The sequence below is a fragment of the Pan troglodytes genome, chromosome 4 (genome assembly GCF_028858775.2).
Source record: "Pan troglodytes isolate AG18354 chromosome 4, NHGRI_mPanTro3-v2.0_pri, whole genome shotgun sequence".
Taxonomy (NCBI): Eukaryota; Metazoa; Chordata; class Mammalia; order Primates; family Hominidae; genus Pan; species Pan troglodytes.
In genome coordinates, this window is record NC_072402.2 from 156,955,900 (window position 1) to 156,979,381 (window position 23,482).

General features: G+C 36.5%; 1 protein-coding gene across 1 annotated transcript; it reads left to right on the top strand.

The window, feature by feature from the left end:
- The first annotated feature begins 246 nt into the window (after positions 1-246).
- UBLCP1 (ubiquitin like domain containing CTD phosphatase 1) lies at positions 247-23,454 on the top strand. Its single transcript, XM_527100.8, has 11 exons — positions 247-818; positions 6,330-6,531; positions 7,370-7,461; positions 7,822-7,907; positions 7,990-8,105; positions 9,485-9,583; positions 12,042-12,079; positions 12,602-12,700; positions 15,702-15,818; positions 20,665-20,792; positions 22,360-23,454. The coding sequence occupies exons 2-11, from the start codon at positions 6,378-6,380 to the stop codon at positions 22,385-22,387; spliced, it is 957 nt and encodes a 318-aa protein (XP_527100.2). The 5' UTR covers positions 247-818; positions 6,330-6,377; the 3' UTR covers positions 22,388-23,454.
- Positions 23,455-23,482: the final 28 nt, after the last annotated feature.

A 23,482-nucleotide genomic window follows, 5' to 3' on the forward strand; every position in this document is an offset into this window, starting at 1 on the left:
TGCTCACTGGGAGTTCGGTGTATGGACCAGATGGGTACTGCTCCGAATTTCCATTCAAGTCTGACATTCTTTTGTCAGCGTTTGTGTAACCAGCTTTCCTTGCATTCAGAGGAAAGACAGCATGGAAGTATGGATGGGAAGGTTGAGACGATTGGATACTGTATGGTAACCTCGATCGCAGCTCTCCTATGAGACTTGCTTCCTGGATTCTGAGTCACTTAAGCTTGCCCCTTCTCTTTCCTGACCCTCTTCCGTTTCCCCTTAGATTGGAGATTCTCCTCAGATTCTAAGTCTCTGAAATTATTAGTGTTGGCAGCCCCTGGGCCCATGGAGGGGTCTCAAGTCTTCAGTTCTCAAAGATCACCTTTTAAGCTTCATTCGGAACATGATACAGCCACACGAGTCCTAGCCCTGAATCTCACGAAGACCTCAGTACACCTGGAAAAGGCAGCACACCCAGTTACGACACTACTAGAGACGTCACACGCCTCAGCACCCATCCGCTCCCAGCCCAGAACGAGCGCACGCGCAGAACGAGAGAGCGGCCACCGAGGGATCGGGGCTATCTGCACAGCGGTTACAGTCTCGGAAAGGCCTGGCTTCTTCGTGGCTTTGTGGAGATCCCTTACAGCGGCCATTTGATTAGCACCCGAAGAGATTCAAAGGAAGCAGCTGTTCCGTCCCCAACATATTTCCGTTTCAAACCACCCACTTCCGGTTTTTCAGCCGGTTCCGGTCCCGCCCTTCACTTCCGGTCGGTTTCGGTCTCTCAGCGGCCGGTTTCTGCGTCCGCTGCCGCAGGTTCCACCGCGCTCCAGGTGAGGGGTTGCGGGGCACCCTGGCGCGCTGCCCTTGGAGACGCTGTTGGGGCTCGGGGACAGTGGCTTTGCCGCCCGCGCGGCTTGGCTTGCACTGCGGCGGGCTGGGGATAGTGTCTGTCCTAGTCTGACGCCCAGGCCCCTAGCCCCGGCCCGCTTAGTCGCGGGGGCCGCTGTCCTCCCATCCAGCAGTCTAGCCTATTTGGAGGGCTTTCTGTTTCCCAGTGGGTTTTGCGTCCCCAAACTTCATTCCTCCGTCTTCTCAGGCTTGTCCATCCCTCCCCTCACCCTCCTTGTTGAAGGCATCCCGGCCTTTTTGGTTCTGGAGCCTCCACCTGCCTCCTGATGCTACCCTAAGTCAGTTAGCGCAGCCCCCGACCCTGCACCACCTCGCAGTTGTTGCTGGTGTGCGGTTCTCGCCGGGAGTTCTTAGTGCTTCACGGTTATCTTTTGCTGGGATTGTTGAAAGTTAACCTCCCGTTAATTCCCAAAGTGTTACTTTTACTGCTATACTTTAAAATTTCTTCATTTGCCACTTTTTAGGTTTGTGGTCCCGGGCAAGTTTAATTTCTTTTCAGGATTCTCATTTGTATAATGAGGACAACAGCTGTTGGTTCAGGATTGTGAAGATTCAATGAGATAATTGTTTAGCATGTTTTTATTCCATCATGAACACCATTTGTATTGTGTTTTACAGTTTACAAAGTGCTGTCACAGATGTTACTTCATACCTTAACACTACTCCTGTCCAGTGCATATTAGTAGCCTCATCTTGTTGAGAAGACTGAGGCCAAGAAGTAGATTGACTAGGCAAAGTCAACACAGTATGTTAGGTAGAACTCCAACCTAAACAGCTATTCTTGACCCTAGGTTGACCATATGGAAGTGTATTCTTTGCTTGCTTGTTTGGGTTTGCCAACTTCACTCCTCCCCACACCCCAAATCATTTTTCAGCTTATAAATCTGATGGGATCTGAAATGATACAAAATACTAAGAAAGAAGGTTAAATGTGAAAGCAAAATAGCTCATGCATTTATATCACACTGCTTCATTGGTGTGAATGGTCTTAATGATGAAATAAGGTTCAGTAACTTTTAAACAAATCTTAAAGACATATGCATTTACAATTTTTATGGTGTTTGTTTCGCTTGGCCCTTTAAGGCATTTGCCAACTTGGAATTTCCACTTGTGGGATAGGTGCTTTGTAACGTTTTTATGCTGCTTTATTAACCATATAGAGCCCATGCCCTCTGGCACATTTTTTTTAAGGCTGAAAACATTGAAGAGCCTGTAGTACTGACTCTCAAATTTGAGCATTCATCAGAGGTGAGGAGGACTGACCTTGTTAAAATACAGATTCCTAGGTCCCTTCTCTCCACCCCAATTACATTTCTACCAAATTACCAAGTGAGGTCAATGCTGTTGGTTAGCCCAGGGACCACGCTTTGAAAACCACTAGTCTAGAAGAGCAATCACTTGTCCAGGGTCACCTGGAACTCAGGTGATTTCACTCCAAACTCTGCACTACTACTCATCACAATATATGCGATATTAGTGCCGGTTGCCTTTCTAGCTCTCGTAGGATTCCCTTTTATTCTTATGTCTTACAGAAAATATTTAAACTGTATTTCAGTTTAACTCAAAAGGTCCACTTTTAATTGAAGAATATAACATTTGTTATAGTTCTGTCTAAAATGGAATACGTTACCCTAAATTAAGACACTTGCTTTACATTTTCAGTAGAACACATTGTAAACATAGGAGTAAATATACATTTATAGTTCATATTTGTATTCATATATGAGTAAATATAAATATGAATTTATGGCTCTCTCTTCTAATTGGCCTTTTAGTAGGAGACACTGTTTTTAAATTATTTTTGGAAGTGGAGATTAAAAATTTACCCTCTTTCTTGCAGTTGGTCCTAATAGTTGCATGAAGAGTGCAATCAAATGTTTCATCAAATAAGTGAAAGCATTGGAAATACCAATACCTTGAGATTAGAAAATCCAGTTCTCTGGACTGTGGGAGGAATGAGTTTAATGAAAAGTAGAAAGCTTTATGCAGGAAGAGACATATGTTTGGTTATTTACATGAGTGGCAGCCACTATATAATCTTTGTGTGCTTAGATCTGTACCCATGGGTTTTGTATTTTCTGATTGATATGGTTTGGCTGTGTCCCTACCAAAATCTCAACTTGAATTGTATTTCCCAGAATTCCCACTTATTGTGGGAGGGACCCAGTGGGAGGTAATTGAATCATGGGGGCCGATTTTTCCCATGGTATTCTTGTGAATAAGTGAATAAGTCTCATGAGATCTGATGGATTTATCAGGGGTTTCCGCTTTTCTGTCTTCCTCATTCTCTCTTGCCACTGCCATGTAAGAAGTGCTTTTTACCTTCTGCCATGATTCTGAGGCCTCCCTAGCCATTGTGGAACTGTAAGTAGCTGGGATTACAGGCGCCCACCACCACGCCTGGCTAATTTTTTTTTGTATTTTTAGTAGAGATGGGGTTTCACCACATTGGCCAGGCTGGTCTTGAACTCCTGACCTAAGGTGATCCACCTGCCTCAGCCTCCCAAAGTTCTGGGATTACAGGCATGAGCCACTGTGGCCAGCCTTGGGTATGTCTTAGCAGCATGAAAACAGACTAATACGGTAAATTGGTACTAGTAGAGTGGGGCATTGCTGAAAAGATACCTGAAAACGTGGAAGCAACTTTGGAACTGGGTAACAGGCAGAGGTTGGAACAGTTTGGAGGGCTCAGAAGAAGACAGGAAAATGTGGGAAAGTTTGGAACTTCCTAGAGACTTGTTGAATGGCTTTGCCCAAAATTCTGATAGCTATATGAACCATAAGGTCCAGGCTGAGGTGGTCTCAGATGGAAATGAGGAACTTGTTGGGAACTGGAGTAAAAGTGACTCTTGTTATGTATTAGCAAAGGTACTGGCGACATTTTGCCCCTGCCCTAGAGATTTGTGGAACTTTGAACTTCAGAAAGATGATTTAGGGTATCTGGCAGAAGAAATTTCTAAGCAGCAAAGCACTCAAGAGGTGATTTGGGTACTGTTAAAGGCACTCAGTTTTATAAGGGAAGCAGAGCATAGAAGTTTGGAAAATTAGCAGCCTGACTATGCAGTAGAAAAGAAAAACCCATTTTCTGTGGAGAAATTCAAGCTGGCTGCAGAAATCTGCGTAAGTATCAAGGAGCCTAATGTTAATCCCCTAGACCGTGGGGAAAATGTCTCCAGGCTATGTCAAAGACCTTCATGGCAGCCCCTCCCAGCACAGGCCTGGAGGCCCAGGAAGGAAAAAAGGTTTCGTGGGCCTGGCCCAGGGTCCCCGCGCTGTGTGCAGCCTAGGGACTTGGTGCCCTGTATCCCAGCCACTCCAGCCATGGCTAAAAGGGGCCAACGTACAGCTTGGGCTGTGGCTTCAGAGGGTGGAAGCCTCAAGCCTTGGTAGCTTCCATATGATGTTGAGCCTGTGGGTACACAGAAGTCAAGAATTGAGGTTTGGGAACCTGTGCCTAGATTTCAGAAGATATATGGAAACTCTTGGACGCCCTGGCAAAAGTTTGCTGCAGGGGTGGGGCCCTCATGGGGAACTTCTGCTAGGACAGTGTGGAAGGGAATTGTGGGGTCAGAGCCCCCATACAGAGTCCCTACTGGGGCACTGCCTAGTGGAGCTGAGAGAAGAGGGCCACCACCCTCCAGGCCCCAGAATGGCAGATCTGACGACAGCTTGTACTGCATGCCTGGAAAATCCACAGACACTCAATGCCAGCCCGTGAAAGCAGCTGGGAGGGAGGGTTTACCTTGCAAAGCCACAGGGGTGGAGCTATCCAAGACCATAGGAACCCACCTCTTGCATCAGTGTGACCTGGATGTGAGATCTGGAGTCAAAGGAGATCATTTCAGAGCTTTAACATTTGACTGCCCCGCTGGATTTTGGACTTGCATGGGCCCTGTAACCCCTTTGTTTTGGCCAATTTCTCCCATTTGGAATGGCTATATTTACTCAATACCTGTACCCCCATTATACCTAGGAAGTAAATAGCTTTCTTTTGATTTTACAGGCTCATAGGCAGAAAGGACTTAACTTGTCTTAGATGAGACTTTGGACTGTGGACTTTTGAGTTAATGCTGAAATGAATTAAGACTTTGGGGGACTGTTGGGAAGGCATGATTGGTTTTGAAATGTGAGGACATGAGATTTGGAGGGGCCAGGGGCAGAATGGTACAGTTTGACTGTGTGCCCACCAAAATCTCAACTTGAATTGTATCTCCCATAATTCCTATGTGTTATGAGAGGGACCCAGGGGAAGGTAATTGAATCTTGGGGGGTGGTCTTTCCCATGCTATTCTCATGACAGTGAATAAGTCTCATGAGATCTGATGGGTTTATCAGGGGTTTCCGCTTTTGCTTCTTCCTCATTCTGTCTTGCCACTGCCATGTAAGAAGTGCTTTTTGCCTTCCACCATGATTCTGAGGCCTCCCCAGCCATTCTGCAACTGTAAAGTCCAATTAAACCTCTTTCTCTTCCCAGTCTTGGGTATGTCTTTATTGGCAGTGTGAAAACAGACTAATACACTGATCTTTGATGCCTTAACTCTTGTATGTTCAACTGAAGAGATACAATTGTGGAGGAGAAGAAACATAAGATTTAGTCAGAAGACCTGTTCTGTAACTAGCTATGTGTCTATGTACAGATTGTATAGCCTCTCAAAACTCCTGTTTCCTTAATTGTAAAAGAGGGAAAACTTACCAAATTACTTTCTCTAATGAGATTGTGTAAAAACTTCAATTCATAAAATATGAAACAAAGAATGGCTATTTACTATTTATTTAGCACAGTGCCTGCCTGGAACATAGTAAGCTTTTAGTTTAAAAAGATTTTTGTTTAACCAATACTTAATTTATGTAGTGTTTACTAGGTGCCAGGCACTATGTACCTTGTAAATGTTAATTAAGTTAATCCTCATAAAAGCCCTAAGAAGTAGGTAGTATCATCATCCCTATTTTACAGATGAGGAAACCTAGACACTGAGAGTCAAGTAACTTCTCAAAGTCAGATAGCTAAGTGGGAGAGATCTGGGATCTGAACCCAGGTCATCTGGCTCTAGAATCTGTGTTCTTAACTACACCACACTACCTTTCAAATGTTAAATGAACATGGATGGTCTGTCAGGGAAGGACTTGCTTGTAGCATCAACCTGACCAAATAGAGCAGGAGGAATGGTAGCTCATAATTGCACATTTCCAGTTGAACAGTGAGACTCAGAGTATTAGAAAGTAGTAACTCTAAGCCAAAAATTAGGAGTGTGGGGGAATTTAACTTTGAGTCCTAGTATCTTTTGGTGTTCTGGTAGCACTCCTGTATGGACAAAAATCCTCTCTATCATAAGTTGTAAAATAGGGCTTAAACTGTACACATAAAACTTAAAAGTTTGGCTTCAATAAACAGTATCTATTTTAACTTGTTCACTTTTTGTCTTCCTTTCCAGGTATTTTTTTTTTTCTGAAGGAAAGCTGCTTCCTCATATGTTTCAAGAATGGCTCTCCCTATCATTGTAAAATGGGGTGGACAGGAGTATTCAGTGACCACACTTTCAGAAGATGATACTGTGCTCGATCTCAAACAGTTTCTCAAGACCCTTACAGGAGTTCTTCCAGAACGCCAAAAGTTACTTGGACTCAAAGTTAAAGGTAATTCTCTCCCCTCTTCAGATTTTTTGCATTGAATTTTTAGTATTATGAATTTTAATAATTATTTTGAATATAATTGTTTAATAATTTATACTTGCTATTTGTAGTTTAGTAAGTCTTTCCCTTTTGAGATTTCTCTGGTAGAAATATTCTTAAAATTGTTTTAGTGGTAAAAGTAAGAATATTAAAGTGTCCTCGAAAATACCATGATTATTAAGATTACTTTTGATGTTTTAGACAGTCAGTATTTGCTTGTTAAACCTTTGGCACAGAAGTCCCGGATGAAACTCATTTATTTTCTGACATCTACCTTTTAGCACAGTGTTTTGTTGTAATGAGGGCCTTGTACTCTTCCCAAATTATCTTTTCTGTTTCAAAAGTAAAGACAACATTTAAAAATTACAGGTAGCATTCATATCCAGTTTAGAAGGGATTTTTTTTATGGTGTTTTGTGATTATCATATTGAAGAGTGAGTTTTGAGTAACAGTAAATCTGCAGTTTTCTTAGGCACTCAATTTTTAAGGCTTCTTGGAAAACAGTAATATTCATCTTGAACAACAGAATAAAACATGAATTAATTTTGTTTAGGTAGTTGAATAAAGGTGTTCATCTAACATAGAATTGGGGAGAAAATAACCCTTGTATTAATTTTGACTTCTTCGTGTCTTAGATATGACTAATTCAGCAGAAACAATTTGTTAATGTAGGAAAAAACAAAACAACAAAAATTGCTGTGACATCTGTACCAAACCTTTTAATGTTAGGGTTTTATATAATGGAATAGTGAAACCAGCACCTGAACTTTAGTGAGAAAACAGTCATTTGCTTGTATTGTAGGCAAACCTGCAGAAAATGATGTTAAGCTTGGAGCTCTCAAACTGAAACCAAATACTAAAATCATGATGATGGGAACTCGTGAGGAGAGCTTGGTAAATGTTTACTTTTTGTTACCATTTGTCCATTTGAAGATACTATGATTTATACTACACTGTTGTATTATAGTTTTAATTGTGGTAAAATTGTCAGTCTAGCAATCAATGAAAAATAAAACCTGCACCATGAATGTGGTATTAACTGTATAAGTACAGTAGTAGCACAAATGATCAAATTTAATATGGTAAATCTGCCCAGGAAACATACATAACGAATTATTAATTGTGGAAATTTTCCAGTATGGGCTTAAAAGACTCTGGAACTCAAATTGTATCTCTCATTTTATTTTTATGCTATGTATGTATTTGTTATATTAAGGATAATATGGTAGAACAAAACTTTTTCCATCTTAATAGGAAGATGTCTTAGGTCCACCCCCTGACAATGATGATGTTGTTAATGACTTTGATATTGAAGATGAAGTAGTTGAAGTAGAAAATAGGTAAGTGCTTTTCGCTTTAGAAGTAATCAGTTGTCATGTGAGAACAAGTGAATATTTTATCTAATTATATGTTTTCCATTAGGGAAGAAAACCTACTGAAAATTTCTCGCCGAGTGAAAGAGTACAAAGTGGAAATTTTGAATCCTCCCAGGGAAGGGAAAAAGCTTTTGGTACTAGATGTTGATTATACATTATTTGGTAAGTCAGTTAAGAATGCTTTTCATTTTCTGTTACCCACAACAACTCTTTTTTTCTTTTCTTTGTTTTTTTTTCTTAGCAACTCATGGTTCTCGTGAAATACTTGAAAACTTTTCTTATTACAAAAGTAAATTGCTCATTGTAAAAAATACAGATAAGCAAAAAAAAAAAGTCATCTGTAATCCTGATACCCAAAGATGACCACTCTTAGTAATTTGATGTATATCTTCTAGACCGTTTGTATGGATCTCCTCTAATTCTTTTATTTAATAACACATTGAACATCTTCTCAGTAAAATATTGTTTGTTATGAATTATATATATATATGTGTGTGTGTATATATATATTTTTTTATTTTTTTGGCCAGAAAGTATTCTAGTTTATGGATGCATCATCATTTAACCATGTTATTCCCTGTTGATTATAAATAATTTTTTATAAGGAATATTTTAAAAATTATGTTTGATATTTTATCACTAGTTTTCTGTTTAGTTATATTCAAGCAGATTCTTGAATTTAAAATTTCTCATGTAGGCCAGGTGCAGTGGCTCACATATGTATCCTGGCACTTTGGAAGGCTGAGGTGGGAGGATTGCTTGAGCTCAGGAGTTGGAAATCAACCTGGGCAACAGAGCAAGACCTCATCTCTAATAAAAACTAAAAATACTCGCTGGATGTGGTGGTATGCACCTAGTCCCAGCTACTTTAGGAGGCTGAGGTGGGAGGATCACTTGAGCCCGGATTAAGACTGCAGTGTGCTATGGAGTGCCACTGCACTCCAACCTGGGTGACAGAGTAAGACCCTGTCTCAAAAAAAAAGAAAGAAAAAAATGTTTTGTGTTCATTGAAAAAGAAAGATGTTCCTTTTATGTCTAATGTTGGCAAGAAATAGTTAACTTCTGATATTGGAATTTATTTCTAACCCTAAACCTAAAACATAAGTTAATGTACAGTTTTTAAAAATTTAATTAATTGGTTAATTGGCCTGTCATTTTGATGAAATGTGATTATATCTGCAAGGTAGATGACTAAAGGTGAGTATAAGTGGACATAGTTTGTTTTTCATTATTAAAAAATAACATCTAAACTTTAGAGACTAGGTGAGAAAAAAATTTTCAGTTTACTACTTAAGCCTGAATTTTCAGTATTGCTTTTTGCAAATTGAACAAAATTGATCGACTAAAATTGGATCTTAAGGATTTTAAATTGTATGTTTTGAAAGACATCTTTTTGTCAGCCAACGTAATTCAGTCTGAAGCAGTTTGCAATGAAATGTTTATGTTTGCATTTCGTAATATATTACATTTAATAATAATTGGTATTAGGTACTTGTTCATGATGGTAAACTAATAATTATTTATGATCAATTTTCTTTTAGACCACAGGTCTTGTGCAGAGACTGGGGTAGAATTAATGCGGCCATATCTTCATGAATTTCTAACATCTGCCTATGAAGATTATGACATTGTTATTTGGTGTAAGCTGTATTTTTTTGTTTAGATTTCCATGGAAATAGGTTGTTCCATATATTATTGTGCTGTATAAAATGTGACTTAAAATGACCTGTGTTTAAATATGAAATAGTTTTCATTTTTTAGCAAATTTCTAAAATGAAGCATGTATCACAATATAAACTTAAACATATATTGGCCAAATACCAGTGAGATAGTTAATTTAACTATAGGACATGAGTACATTATCGTGTAAGAATAAAAATGACTAATTTTCCCAATGACCCCACCTTGATTTGAAGTTTTTCCTTCTGATTTTTTTTTTTTAACTAGGCACATATCTTTAGGGTCTCGCTGTGTTGCCCAGACTGGTCTTGAACTCCTGGGCTCAAGTGATCCTCCTGCCTTGGCCTCCCAAAGTGCTGGATTACAGGCATAAGCCAATGTGCCCAGCCTTTCCTTCTGATCTTTGCTGTGAAATTCTTGATGCTTCAGAATATTTTTGTTTTCTCCTTTTTTCCTGACTCCAGTTTTAAAATACTTGGAAAAAGGTGTTTAAAACAAAATCACAGTGATATAGTTCTCTGGAAATAAAGGCAACTTGAATTACTTAAGGAAAAATTAATATGTGGACTAAAGCCAGTGACATTGAAATTGTGGTCTGCGGACCATTTCAAGAATGTACAGGTCTGTGATAAGATACTGAGTTTGTTCCGAGAAGTAAATATATTGTAATAGTAAGCACACTATTCAGTTCAATTAACGTTTTTTGGTAGCAAGATTTTCTTGGAAAATGAAGCAATGCATTGATTTACATCCCTCCTCCCCACAAATATTTAAAGTTGCCTCTTGGCAATGTCATAAGCAGAGAAGAGTTATCCTGACTGAATTAAATGAAGTCCCATCAAGTAAAGGTGCTACATTTCATTGTACTAGGTCTTTGAGAGAAATTATGTAGTTGTTGCAGTCTGTAAATTCATTTTGTATTTTTCCTTATAATCAGAGTACTTCCGTTGTTTGTGATATGTGAGTTCCATGTGAGTTCACAGCTGTTAAGATTAAAATTATTGTCAAAATATATAATTTTCTGGTTTAGTAAGATAAGGTGAAGAAAGCTTGCTGGTTTGTTTAGCAACTTTGACATCTAAGATGATATTTGAGAAAAAAGTTTATCCTTTAAATGTTATTAAACTAGACTTATAAAATTTGAGAACCTTTTACAATAGTATATTTAAATTATTTTTATAAACTGTGATATTTTGTGGTAGTTCATTGAAAAGAGTACTTCACTTTGGAGCTAAATAGACTAGGATTTTAATTCTGGCTCTGTTCTTACTGTGTGACACTGGACAGGTCACTTAATCTTTCTGAGCCTTAGTTCCCTCACTTGAGAAATGAAGATATCTAAATACATATTACAGGTTAGTTGTAAGAATAGAAGTATCAGTATAGCAACTAGTACTATGTCTGACATATAGTTACTTAATAATTAGAAACTTTTTATTAGCTGTGGGTCTTTTTGTTTTTCGTCTGATAATTACAGATACAAAGTAAGTACCGGATTAAATTTTTTTTCTATCTTATGATTATTTTCATTGGAGATACAATAGTCTTTAAAATTTTAGCTCAACTGACCAGTTTTGTACGTGTAAGGTGATTCTTCTGTTTTTTTGTATGTGTGCATGCTGAAGATTTTTTATTTTGAGAACTCAGGTTCCTCTTTTGCTTTTAAAAATCACACACACACACACACACACACACACACACACTTCAAATAATTAAATTGCTTTTTCTCTTTTTAAACATTTTATTTGGTTATACCTGTATAGTTTAGTCCAGTAAACCAGGAGAGCACATAAAGATGAGGATTTAATTTTAGTATTAATGATCTCAAAGTTGGTTAATGTCTGACAGTGAGCAGATACATGATGCAGGTATACTTCATGAATTTGTCTCATTTCTTGTTAGAAGCTGCTAGACTCAGTGAGCTTTAATTTGCTGAGACTGACAAAATGCAGATTTTCACTGAACCTGACTAGCTGGTTTTCAACATAAACTTTTGACACATAACAATATGCTTATATTGACACTATGTATACCTGTGCATTGCCTAGAAGTAGGAACGTGGAAAAAAGTGATCCAGGCACCCAAGTTTAAGTTTGGAATTGATAGAGTGTCAGGGCTGATTTAAAAAGAGAGTTTAGGTCTTGATTTATAAATTTCCTAGGTTCAGAGTTCTTTTGAGCATGGATTACCTGTATCTTACAGATAAAAGTTGTTTAAAATGTATTCTGTCTTGAAGACACACTGCAGTAAGTTTACTTTTATCAATATTTAAAAGAAAATTATCATAAGTATGCTAGGGACTGTTAATTCTGATGCATTTAAACTTTTAGTTTTGCTTAGAAAACTTACTTATACAGATTTTTTTTAAAGAAATTCAAGCTTTTCATATGTATTGTATTATCATTCCTCGTGTTTTAGCTGCAACAAATATGAAGTGGATTGAAGCTAAAATGAAAGTAAGTGTTAGAAAGCAATCCATTTAAAAATATTTTCAAACTGCATTTGTCTTGTTAAAAGTTCTAGAACTGAATTAATTTTATTCTTACTGGAGGGCACTTAGTAGATAGATAAATGCCATTATTGGGAGTAGAGGTGTTTTTAAAGTGTGTTTAATAAGTGGATTGTACTGAATCCCTAAGTCTTTTTTAAGAAAAAGTATAACTAAGCTTGTCCCCTCCCCCACATTCTTCCTCATTTTACAATAATACTTTATTTTCCTTCTTTTGCTCTAGTGCGCAATACTTAAAGAGTCAGTATTCTCCTAAAATGGTAAATTAGGAAGTAATCTATTTCTATTTTCCTTGGTTTACCATTTATTGACTTGGCTAAGTGAAACTAAAATACTTCCTAGTTGTTTAGCAAGATGTAGTGGCCAGTGGTGTAGAAAGTTGGCATGAGAAATTGCAGCTAGAATATTCAGAAAATCTGAAATTTTCCACATTACTATGTTTTAACCTCACGAATATTTGTGTTTATAGGAGCTGGGAGTGAGCACAAATGCAAATTATAAGATTACTTTCATGTTGGATAGTGCTGCTATGATAACAGTACATACTCCAAGGAGAGGATTAATAGACGTAAGAAGTCATTTTATTTCTATTTAATGACACCATGGTTATTTTCCAGTGTACTTTTTATGTTTATACCGATGGAGTAAATAAAGAGTGTAGAGATTCATCTGAGTGAATAATAAAGTGGTTGAGTTTTGACATAGGAAAATGTATTTAAGGTTAAAAGATTTTTTTTTTTTTTTTTTTTTTTTTGAGATGGAGTCTCACTGTGTCGCCCAGGCTGGAGTGCAGTGGCGCAATCTCGCTCACGCAAGCTCTGCCTCCCGGGTTCACGCCATTCTGCCTCAGCCTCCCGAGTAGCTGGGACTACAGGCACCCGCCACCATGCCCGGCTAATTTTTTCATATTTTCAGTAGAGACGGAGTTTCACTGTTGTTAGCCAGGATGGTCTCGATCTCCTGACCTCGTGATCCACCTGCCTCAGCCTCCCAAAGTGCTGGGATTATGAGCGTGAGCCACTGTGCCCAGCCAAGGTTAAAAGATTTGAATTTTAATGATAAAATTAAGGATCTTGAAGTAGGACTGTCAAGAAAGGAACTTGTGATTGTGGGTAATTGACCTGTGTTGATGACAGCACAATGTTACTGGGCAGAGTAGGTGAGAAAAATACTGAATATTATCAAAGAAGATACTAGAAACAAGCGAAAACACTCACCCTGCCCTGTATGAAACTGGTAATAAAAGCAGATGCATCATGATGCATGTACTTTGGGATGATGCTGAAGAATAGCAACAAGAACAATCAGAGAAAAGGGTTTGGCTAACCAGTTATTTTACTCATCAAGTAACTACTCATACTATTAAGTATCTACTGTCTGGAAGGCCCTGTGATAGGCACTGTTGGGAATAAAGAGATGAGTGAGACACAGTCCATACCATTTGAAAGCACCCAAACTGTTAGCTGGGCTGGATAATGCATGCCTGTAATCCCAGCTACTCAGGAGGCTGAGGCAGGAGAATTGCTCAAACCCAGGGGGCAGTGGTTGCAGTGAGCTGAGATTGAGCCACTGCACTCCAGCCTGAGTGACAGAGCAAGACTCTGTCTCAACAAAATAAAGTAAAAATAAAATAAAAGCACCCAAACTAATAGGAATTGAGGAGAACTTAGGATACAAGGAAACCTTAGGGGAGACAGTATTAAAATTATCAAAACCATAAATAGAATGATTTAAGGGCATGGGGACTTGTTCTATAAAGGAAATACTGCATGTATCGAGAAAAAGATAACTTACTATATACTAAAGTAAAATAATACATTGACAAAATCTTAACATTAAAAATTACTTAGGGAAATGTTAAACATGTTTTATAACAGTGAAAAATTAAAGGAATAAAAATAATCCTCAATATCCAGCAATAGGGCATTGGATATATAAATTACTGCTACCCATATAAGGGACTGTAGCTCGTCATTTGATGTAGTAGGATATGTAATGATTTAGACATTTTCATGACACATTTAAGTGAAAGAAGTATTTTAGAGAACACTGTCGTAAGCCGTTAGAAAATAGTTCTTAACCTTTGTTTGGTTCAGGATTACCCTTAATTTAACAAAGAACCTGTCAACTCTCTGAGGCTGCTCTTGTTTATAAAAATGCCTAGAGTCAATATAGCAGAATATTGAGTTGTTGCCCTTGGTACTGACTAGATTATTGATGATTTAAAATTTTCCTTTGTGCTTTTCAGTATTTTCATGTTTTTCTGTAGTTAGCAATATTACTTTTCTAATTGAGAGCAAAGTAGTTTGTGTTTTGGGGAACATAGGTGCTTGACCTAATTACCAAATGACAGCACTTTTTAAGAGGATGTAGGATTTTTATTCTGGATATCATAAAAAATGACCTCTGTTGTCATATTTCTTGAGGCTTTTGTTAGCTAAAAATCTGTAAAATATGGCTTATTGTATTAATTCTTATATATTTGTCTTCATTTCGTGGGGGGAGTAGGGGGCGGTTTCTATTTCGGTAGTAAACAAGATCAGTAGCAAAAAAAAATCAGGAAAGTAAAATTTTAGTAAATTAAAATATTTCATTAACATTTTTTGTAATAGGCAGGACAATAGGAAGGAAAAAGCTTTCTCCAAATTAAATTATAGGAGGAAAAAAAATTTTTAAGTTACAACTTTTATCACTATTTATTTCTTACCACTTAATCTCATATATTTATTATTACATTCTGTTCTCATAATACCGTAAGACTTCTGTCTTCAGCAAAAGTAATTTTCTAAAAATTAATTTAAAAAATTTTCTGAATGTGTAATACATTTGCATGACTAAAAAAATACTAAAGTACATAATGAAAAGTCATCTTTCACCTGGTACCTAGCCACAATCAGTGTTATTTCCTGTGTGGTCTTACAGAGACTTTACACAAATACCAACAGGTAAGACTATATAAGAAATTATTTCTTTGAAGCTTCAGTTTAAGAATTCAGAAATAAGAGTAAGAATTTGTAAAATATGGTGCTTCCAAAGTTAAGCAATCAAATTCCCTAGAAATTATGCACCTGTGCCACTGAGTTAAAGACAAAACGAGTTTTTCCTCTATAAAATATTCAAATTATCAATTGAAAGAGCCAAATACATTTTTTTTTTGACTAGGGTGTTCTAGTTTTGAAAGCAGACTCCATGCGACTCCCAAGCTCTGAGAAGGAATGTGTTAACCAAGGAAGTCATGTGACTGCATAGCAGACATCTAAACAATTACTTTGGATTTTTAAAAAATTAAATAATTAATTTATTTTACCCAAAATCTTCACATTAAAATTATGGAAAGTTTTATAATGGGTTTAGTTCAGTTGGACATGAACAAACCTTTCAGCAGTTTCAATATTGCAAAATGCATTGTGCTTTAAAGTGGGTTGCATTTAATGATTAGCTCACACCTGTCTTACAGGGGGAAAGGAACGCTTTGGCATTGTTCTGCAGGGCAGTTTGCAGTATTCCTGCTTTTAAGACAGGATGAAATATTGATAAAATTTGAGTTAAATGTAAACTTTTATTCTAAGGTAAAGCCTCTTGGTGTTATATGGGGAAAGTTTTCCGAGTTTTACAGCAAGAAAAACACCATTATGTTTGATGACATAGGGAGAAATTTTCTAATGAACCCACAGAATGGACTAAAGGTAAGACATACTTTTACTTGTTATGTGCTCATGTAATCTGGACTGTGTGGTAGAACTTTTGTAGTAAGCACTGTTGAATTTCATATATTTTTGGAAGTACTGTATTCTTATGTCATAGGCAAGAAAAGTTTAAGAACAATTCATATAGAAATTGAACTTTGTCTTTTTTGCATTGATGTCTCCATAGTTAGCTAGTTCATCCAAGTATTTGTTTGTTTATTTATTTATTTATTTTTGAGATGGGATCTCACTCTGTCGCCCAGGCTGGAGTGTGGTGGTGCGATCTTGGCTCACTGCAACCTCCACCTCCTGGGTTCAAGTGATTCTCCTGCCTCAGCCTCCTGAGTAGCTAGGATTACAGGCACGCACCACCACACCCAGCTAATTTTTGTATTTTTAGTAGAGACAGGGTTTCACCATGTTGACCAGGCTGATCTCAGGCTCCTGTCCTCGTGATCTGCCCACCTCGACCTCCCACAAGTGCTGGGATTACAGGCATGAGCCACTGCGCCCGGCCCAAGTGTTTTATTTTTAATTAGCTCTGTGGGAGCAACATGGGCTTCCCAACATTGACTTTTAGCATCCAAAGTGAAATCATTAGTTACTTTTTTAGGTATACAAATCTTGGCATTTTAAACATTCTGGTTAGCTTGAGAAATGGCAGTAAGGGTACTTTGTTTTTCTTTTTAAACTGAAACTAAAGACGTTTTTGAAAATTCCTAGACGGCAAGTACAGATCTTAGAATTAGACATTGCCAGAGCTAGAAGGAACCACAGTCATCTCTTGCCTACCTTCTTAACTTTGGAAACAGTCTGAGGTTGAAGAAGTTCCTGACTTGCCCAAGATTGTATATGTAACTGGCTAATGACAGAATTTGGGTTAGACTCTACTGACTTGGTTCCTAGGTCAGTGACAATCTTAGCATGCAATTGCATGCAGTCTTATGTGACATTTCATCCTGGTAACTGTAAAATTGGTAAGAGTGAAATTTGAAACTTTAAAGTTTCTGGTACCCATAGTTCATTACATGTTGGCACAATATGAAAATGGAAAAGATAGCTCTATACTATGGCACTATTGCACATGGAGTCTCCATTCGAAGTGGCAGTCCTGACACTGAGATGTTTTCATTCTCAGTCCTAAACTTTTCTACTAGCTGGGTCCTTGGTAGTTTTAAAAGACAAGAGAGAAAAACTTAAAGTACATTTTTTAAACCTTTCTTACAGACTGTTGATTTGATTTTTTGTTTACAATGAGGATATTTTAGGGAAAGAATACTAAACTAGGTAGTGAATTGCCATAAGTATAAAAACTGTTGACTTGGAAGAAAAGTGGTTATGTTGTCCTTAATGGTTTCTGTTTAAGGCTTGGAGAGAAGTGCTTTTCTTATATGTACTGCACCAGGTATAAGGTACAAAATTGTATTATTGAGTCTTGAGAAGAAATGTGGTTGATGTAAACCTAATTGTTTGTGAAACTAATGGTTATTACCTGTTCTTGCAAGGAGGTGATCCCATGATGGTCAAGGAATAATTTTGGAGGAGACGTTTAACTTTAAAAAAAAAATACAATCATTAGTTTCGTGTTTGTTTAAAAGAAACTTTGTTTTCCTAACCAACATTTGAGCTCCATTCATCTCTTGATGCAGGGAGAGATGTTATTGTAAATGTCTAGTTCTTTATGTTACTTTACAGTAGGGGTTTTAAAAGACTGTACTCAGTAGACCCACTGAAGGAATTCCTAAAAATACGTATGTCCCCATCCCCTAAATTCTAATTCCAGAGGTAGATTTAGACACTCCACAGGCAGTCCTTGTGTGTCTTTTATTGAAAACCTCTTTTTTATAAAATTAATCTACCCAAGATAACACTTCATGAAAACCTCTTTTAAGGTTAAAGATTAAAGGTTAAGATTAAGATTAAAGATCTGCCCACGTCGGCATAGAAACAGGTGGGGTTTTCTGACAGGGTCTTGCTCTGTCACCCAGGCTGGAGTGCAGTGGCATGATCAGAGCTCATTGCAGCCTCGACTTCCCTTGCTCCGGTGATCCTCACATGTCAGCCTCCCGAGTAACTGGGACTACAGGCGCACGTTACCACATCTGGCTAATTTTTGTATTTTTGGGAGAGACAAGGTTTCGCCACGTTGCCTAGGCTGGTCTTGAGGTCCTGCGCTCAAGCGATCCATCTATCTCGGCCTCTCAAAGTGCGGGATTACAGGCATGAGCCACTGCGCCCAGCCCAGAAAGAGTTCTAAAATGGAGAAATATCCTCAAATGCTGTGTTTTGTTATCATGCTTTCATAATGCACTTGGTAAAATCTCAAAGATTTCATGTAGATCTTAAAAATAAGACTGCTTATTTTTAAAATAGTTAACTTCTATTAAACATAAGCTTGTCAGTCATAAGGTTTGAAGTACATGGAAGGTACTGTGAATATGAATTTAGAATTACACTAAAAGAATGTGAGTCTTGGTCATGGATAAAGCAGCTTATCGGCTGAAAACTCCATTTTTATTGTCTGTACAAGGAAATTACGATATAGGAGAATTCAGCTAATCTAGACAGTCTTAAGTTTCTAAAAATGCTTCCTTGACCTGAGACAAGATGATGGTTTCCTGTCCTTTTAGTGATCACTTAGATCAGTTTTTAAAAATGTACAGTAAACAGTGGTTATACTGGAGCAAGTGAAGTCAATTAGGTGCATAGATTTTCACCCTTAATTTGTTTATTTAAAATTTTAGAACCAGAATCATTAGAATATTTTAGTTTTGTTGTTTAATAGTGCTTAAGAGCAAATGTTTGGAAAGTAAAAATAACTTATCAGAGCCTTGGGTTGAAAATCTTATTTACTACCCACCAACCCTGTAATTTCCTGCTGTTTAAATTTGGACACTTTGGTACATTATATATTAATTGCTTAAAAGTTAATTTGTTACCTTTCAGTCCTTAGGAAGTGAATGAAGGAATACTTTAAAACATTACCATATCACCCAGGATTATGCAGAAACTCATTTCACTACATCCTCATATCATGACTCTGTTTACTCCCATCCCCAGGGCCTAAGCAAGGCCCTGTAAAGCGTCGTCTTCAGCCCCCACATTCACTGCTGCTGGGAAACAGCACTGCTGCACTACCTTTTTGGAAGTGGGATCTCCCACAAATGCTGATTTCTGAGGAGACTCCCTTTGACAGCTCTGACTGGTGCCCTTCAAGCAGTATGGGAGCCAGCTAACAGTGTGGAGGTCACTGGCACCAAGCTGTTCTGATGAGAGTAGAACACCTGGGAAAATTTTCTTCTGTCCATTTCAGACTGGTGGTGTTTTTCCAATGACAGAAGAAAAGTATGTAAAAAATACTTAAACCCTTCCCTACACTTAATAGTATGGTAGTAGACTCCTTTGGGCTCACTCATTGTTCTTGCTTCTCAGTAAGTGACAATGATTAAATATCATTCATTTTTCAGTGTTAACTGTGTAAAATTAATAACTAACACCAAAAAAAAAAACAACTAATGACCAATTTGCATTTTCTCCAAATCAAAAGAATATACTAATACTTTGCTAAGTATGATGAAATCAGTCCTTACATGTGTGCTTTAGGAATATGTGTACTTTAGGAATATGTATGATTTTTTTTTAACGATAACAGAAAAATTCAAATGTAAACAGAACTATATAAAATTGCTTAAACCCCCATGTAGATATCATTCAGTTTAAATTAGCTTATTAATTCATGGATGGTTATTGTTTGCTCTATACCCTACTTCCCTCTCCTTAATATTTTGAAGTAAATCTTAGTCATATCATATTATCTAAAATTAATTTAAAATTATTGAAAGACTATCTTGAGTTGTATAAAGATATTTGAGCAGGTGTCTTTTACAAAACAGCAGAATTCTTTATTGAAGCTATAAAATAAGGAAAAGTGCATAAATTTATAGTTTAACAAACTGTAAAGATGATTCTTGTAAAAAATTTTATTCCACTAAAATTACTCATGATTTTCCTTTCCAAAGATAAACACTATTACCATCTTGATTTATAGTCCTCTAGTCTTTTTTAAGCATAGATTTATGCACAAATCTAGATGAAGATTGCATATAAACATATGCATTCATAGCACCGCCACTCAAGTCAAGATATGGTATTCCTTACTAATTGCAGCCCCCTACCTCGGTCTATTATTCTGACATGTGTGGTTTGAAATAATGCTTTTTAAACTCTTTTTCATCATAAAATAGATCAGCCTTAAACATTTGGAAAATATGGCAGTTCTTTTTATGGAAAACTCTTGCATAATTAAAAATGATTTTAATGGAGAATTTAATGATAAAGAAAAATGCTTATGATAAAATGTAGGAGGAAACAGGTTATATAAATGTATAATATCTCAGCTATATAAAAATTTAATAGAAAAATAAAATAAAAATCATCATTGTTAAAATTTATCTCACTGTACTGTTAGATCAAGCTGGTATTTGGGTTAAATTTTTATGAATAAAATAATGTGAATGAAATTAATTAGAAGCAACTAGAATGATAGGAGGCGGGAAAGGCTAAGTAGTTTTGCAAAGTAGAGTAGCTATGTATGGATTCAAGTGCAATAAGAAAGCTGGTGTTGTCAGGTTCAGATTGAAAAGATAATGTTAGGTAAAATAGGTAGAAGAGTTTGTAATTTGTAAACATACATGACTTTCTATTTAGGCTAATATAAAAGTAATTTTTAGTATTTATGTTCTTGGTGATATTTTAACCTCATTAACTCTAATTGAAATGATAGTATAGATTTGTTAGTTTTCCTTATCACATTGTGATGTGTTGAGTAATGTTTGTTTCCTAATAGATAAGGCCTTTTATGAAAGCGCACCTAAATCGTGATAAAGACAAAGAACTTTTAAAATTAACTCAGTACCTCAAGGAGATAGCAAAATTAGATGACTTTTTGGATCTAAATCACAAATATTGGGAAAGGTAAGTTTTAATTGCTTACTTATTTTCTCTTTACATCAATGAAGAAAAAATTATCATTTTTCATCAGTGACCACAGTATATATATAGCTGTCTTAATTTTTATTTAAAATAGGTGACTTCTAAAAACATTTTCTAATCCAGTGACCTACCCCCAAAAGTATTTTCCCCTTTCATCTTAACCTCTAACTTGTTCATAAACATACCTCTTGTAAACTCTTTAATACTTCTAGAAGAGAGAACTTGAGAGACTAGCATATGTTGGTGATGCTGCCTGTAAATTATTTTGTGATGTTAGGTAAGCTACTCCTTTATGAATCACATGGAATATAATCCCTCTTCTCATACTGTAACTTAATGTCAGGATAAAATAAAACACATGTAAAAATTTCATAAATAGTATTAAAAATTACAAGTAACTTGTGTGTAGCAGAGAAATTAGAAAAGTTTATCCCACTAAAAAAACAATTACTCATAATTTTCCTTTTTAAAGATAACCACTGTTACCATCTTGGTATATAGTCTTTCAGTCTTTTATCTAAACCCAAATGTATGCACAAATCTATATAGACGTTGCCTATAAACATCAAGGTTTTGAGACAGAGAAAAGTCCCCAGAGAAGTGGAAGGTATTACTATGTATTACAGTATTTGGGGGGGAATTAGATCTTTGAGGATCTGGTTCCAGTAATACAGCACCAAAAGTAACTATTTGTGTAATAATAACACTTTGGCTTTTCAGATTCCACTTTTGACTTTTCAGATCAGTTTGACACAAGTCTTCTAAGAGTCTATAATCCTAATAGGAAGATAAAGCAGACATTGTTACCCCCATCTTTAAATTGCAAATGATGTAACTGAGTCATGGAGATAGTAAATACTTAGTGCAGTGCCACAAAGTGAGCAAATTGTACCAGCAAAACATGTCCAAGTTTGCTGATTTTAGGAACTCTTTCCCCATCCCCACACCACCAATTATAGTAGTTTGTAAATGTTAGAAATAGAGATCAAGTTTTTAATTTAGTGGTAGATTTCTATTAAACTATGAAAAACACTTGTTTGCTTAGTAAATTAATGTCTTATATCTTTTACACTCTTGATCAAAGACCTTTAGCATCTTTTGCCCACTGTCTTGATGTAACAAAAATAAGATCTTTATGGAGTTTGATCTGTATTTGGAAGTTACAATACTAGTTAATATAGTGACTTTCACATTGGAAGTAAGGCAGTATGGAGTGGTAGTTAATGAGTATGACCTCTGGAGCCTTGTTTTGAATCTAGGCTCTTCCACTTTCTAGCTGTGTGAATTTGGGCAAATTGCTTAACCTCTTTGTGCCTGTAAAATAGGAATAATTCTAATAGTAACTCCTCAGAGCTGTTGTGAAGACTAAATGAATTAATACATGTACTTAGAACTGTGTGTGCACATAATCAGTAGATGTAAGTGACTATTAAGAGTACTCATCTTGAAATGTTTTGTTATTAGAACAAACTCCTTTGGGAGCAAAGTTAGGTTATCTTCATGAATTTAGCATGATACAGCTTTGACATCTTTATTTTATTTCTTGCAGATATCTCTCAAAGAAGCAAGGACAGTAGTTACAAGTTATACTGGCAGTTATTGAAGATACTTAAGATCCAAGAACTTCTTGCTTTTATGCTAGAAATCATTATGATAGTGCTGGACACTGAAGCAAATACCATACTGCTTATACTTGGTCTTCCAGTTTTTTGTAAATTTAATTTTATATTTTTTGAAGATGATAGCAATATGCTAAAAAATGCTTGTCCCCTATATGAATATTCTGTTACGCTTGAAAAATATTTTCTCCAGCGTTGGTTACTGACCACCCCACCCTCCCACCACACACACACACACACACACACAAAGTGGAGAAAAATGTATACTCAACAATGTCATTTTGTGACTTTGGAAACAAGTTATGTTTTGTGTTTTTGTCTCATTGTGTTATTGTCTGACTAAATCTAAAACCAAACCCATGTTGAAACTAGTACTTTTCCCTTTAAAAAAAAAAAAAAAAAACTTTTTAATTAAATAACCTAGTTTGCTATGCTTAAAATTACCAAGAATTTTTTATTTCTTTGTCATAGACACAATTTCTCTTCTGTATGCCACTAGTTACATTTCTAAATTCTCAGCGGTCTCAGTTAGGCCTGTATGTGTGTACATGTCCAAGTAAAGCTGGAAAACGTCAGTCTTGACACAGCTGTGTCTTAGTGTGAGAAACAGAAGACTGAAGAATAAAAACTAAGGAACAAGAATGAGTCTCTTTTTGGTGGCTAAGTAGAATCTTCCTAAAACCATTGTCATAAAAGCAGTTAAAGGCAATAAATTTTTAAAAGGGACATATCACTGATTCATTCCTAAAAAGCATGAACAAAAAGTTTTTGTTCTGTTCCAGCTATATCTTGTCTAAGTGCTAACACTGTTTCAGTGAAAATATCTAGCCATAAGATTAAAAAAATATATTATTTGCAATGCTTAAGCCTGCAGATACGTAATGTGACCACTGTTTTGTGTTGACAATATTGCTTTATACAGTTCTTGTATTTGAAAGGAATTGATCCTTTTAAAGAAACATGGTGTATATTGTTCTTACAGGACTAATTTCAGTGGTGTAAATAATAAATATCTTTTCTTAAAACATTCGTTATCTGTTCTATATTACCACA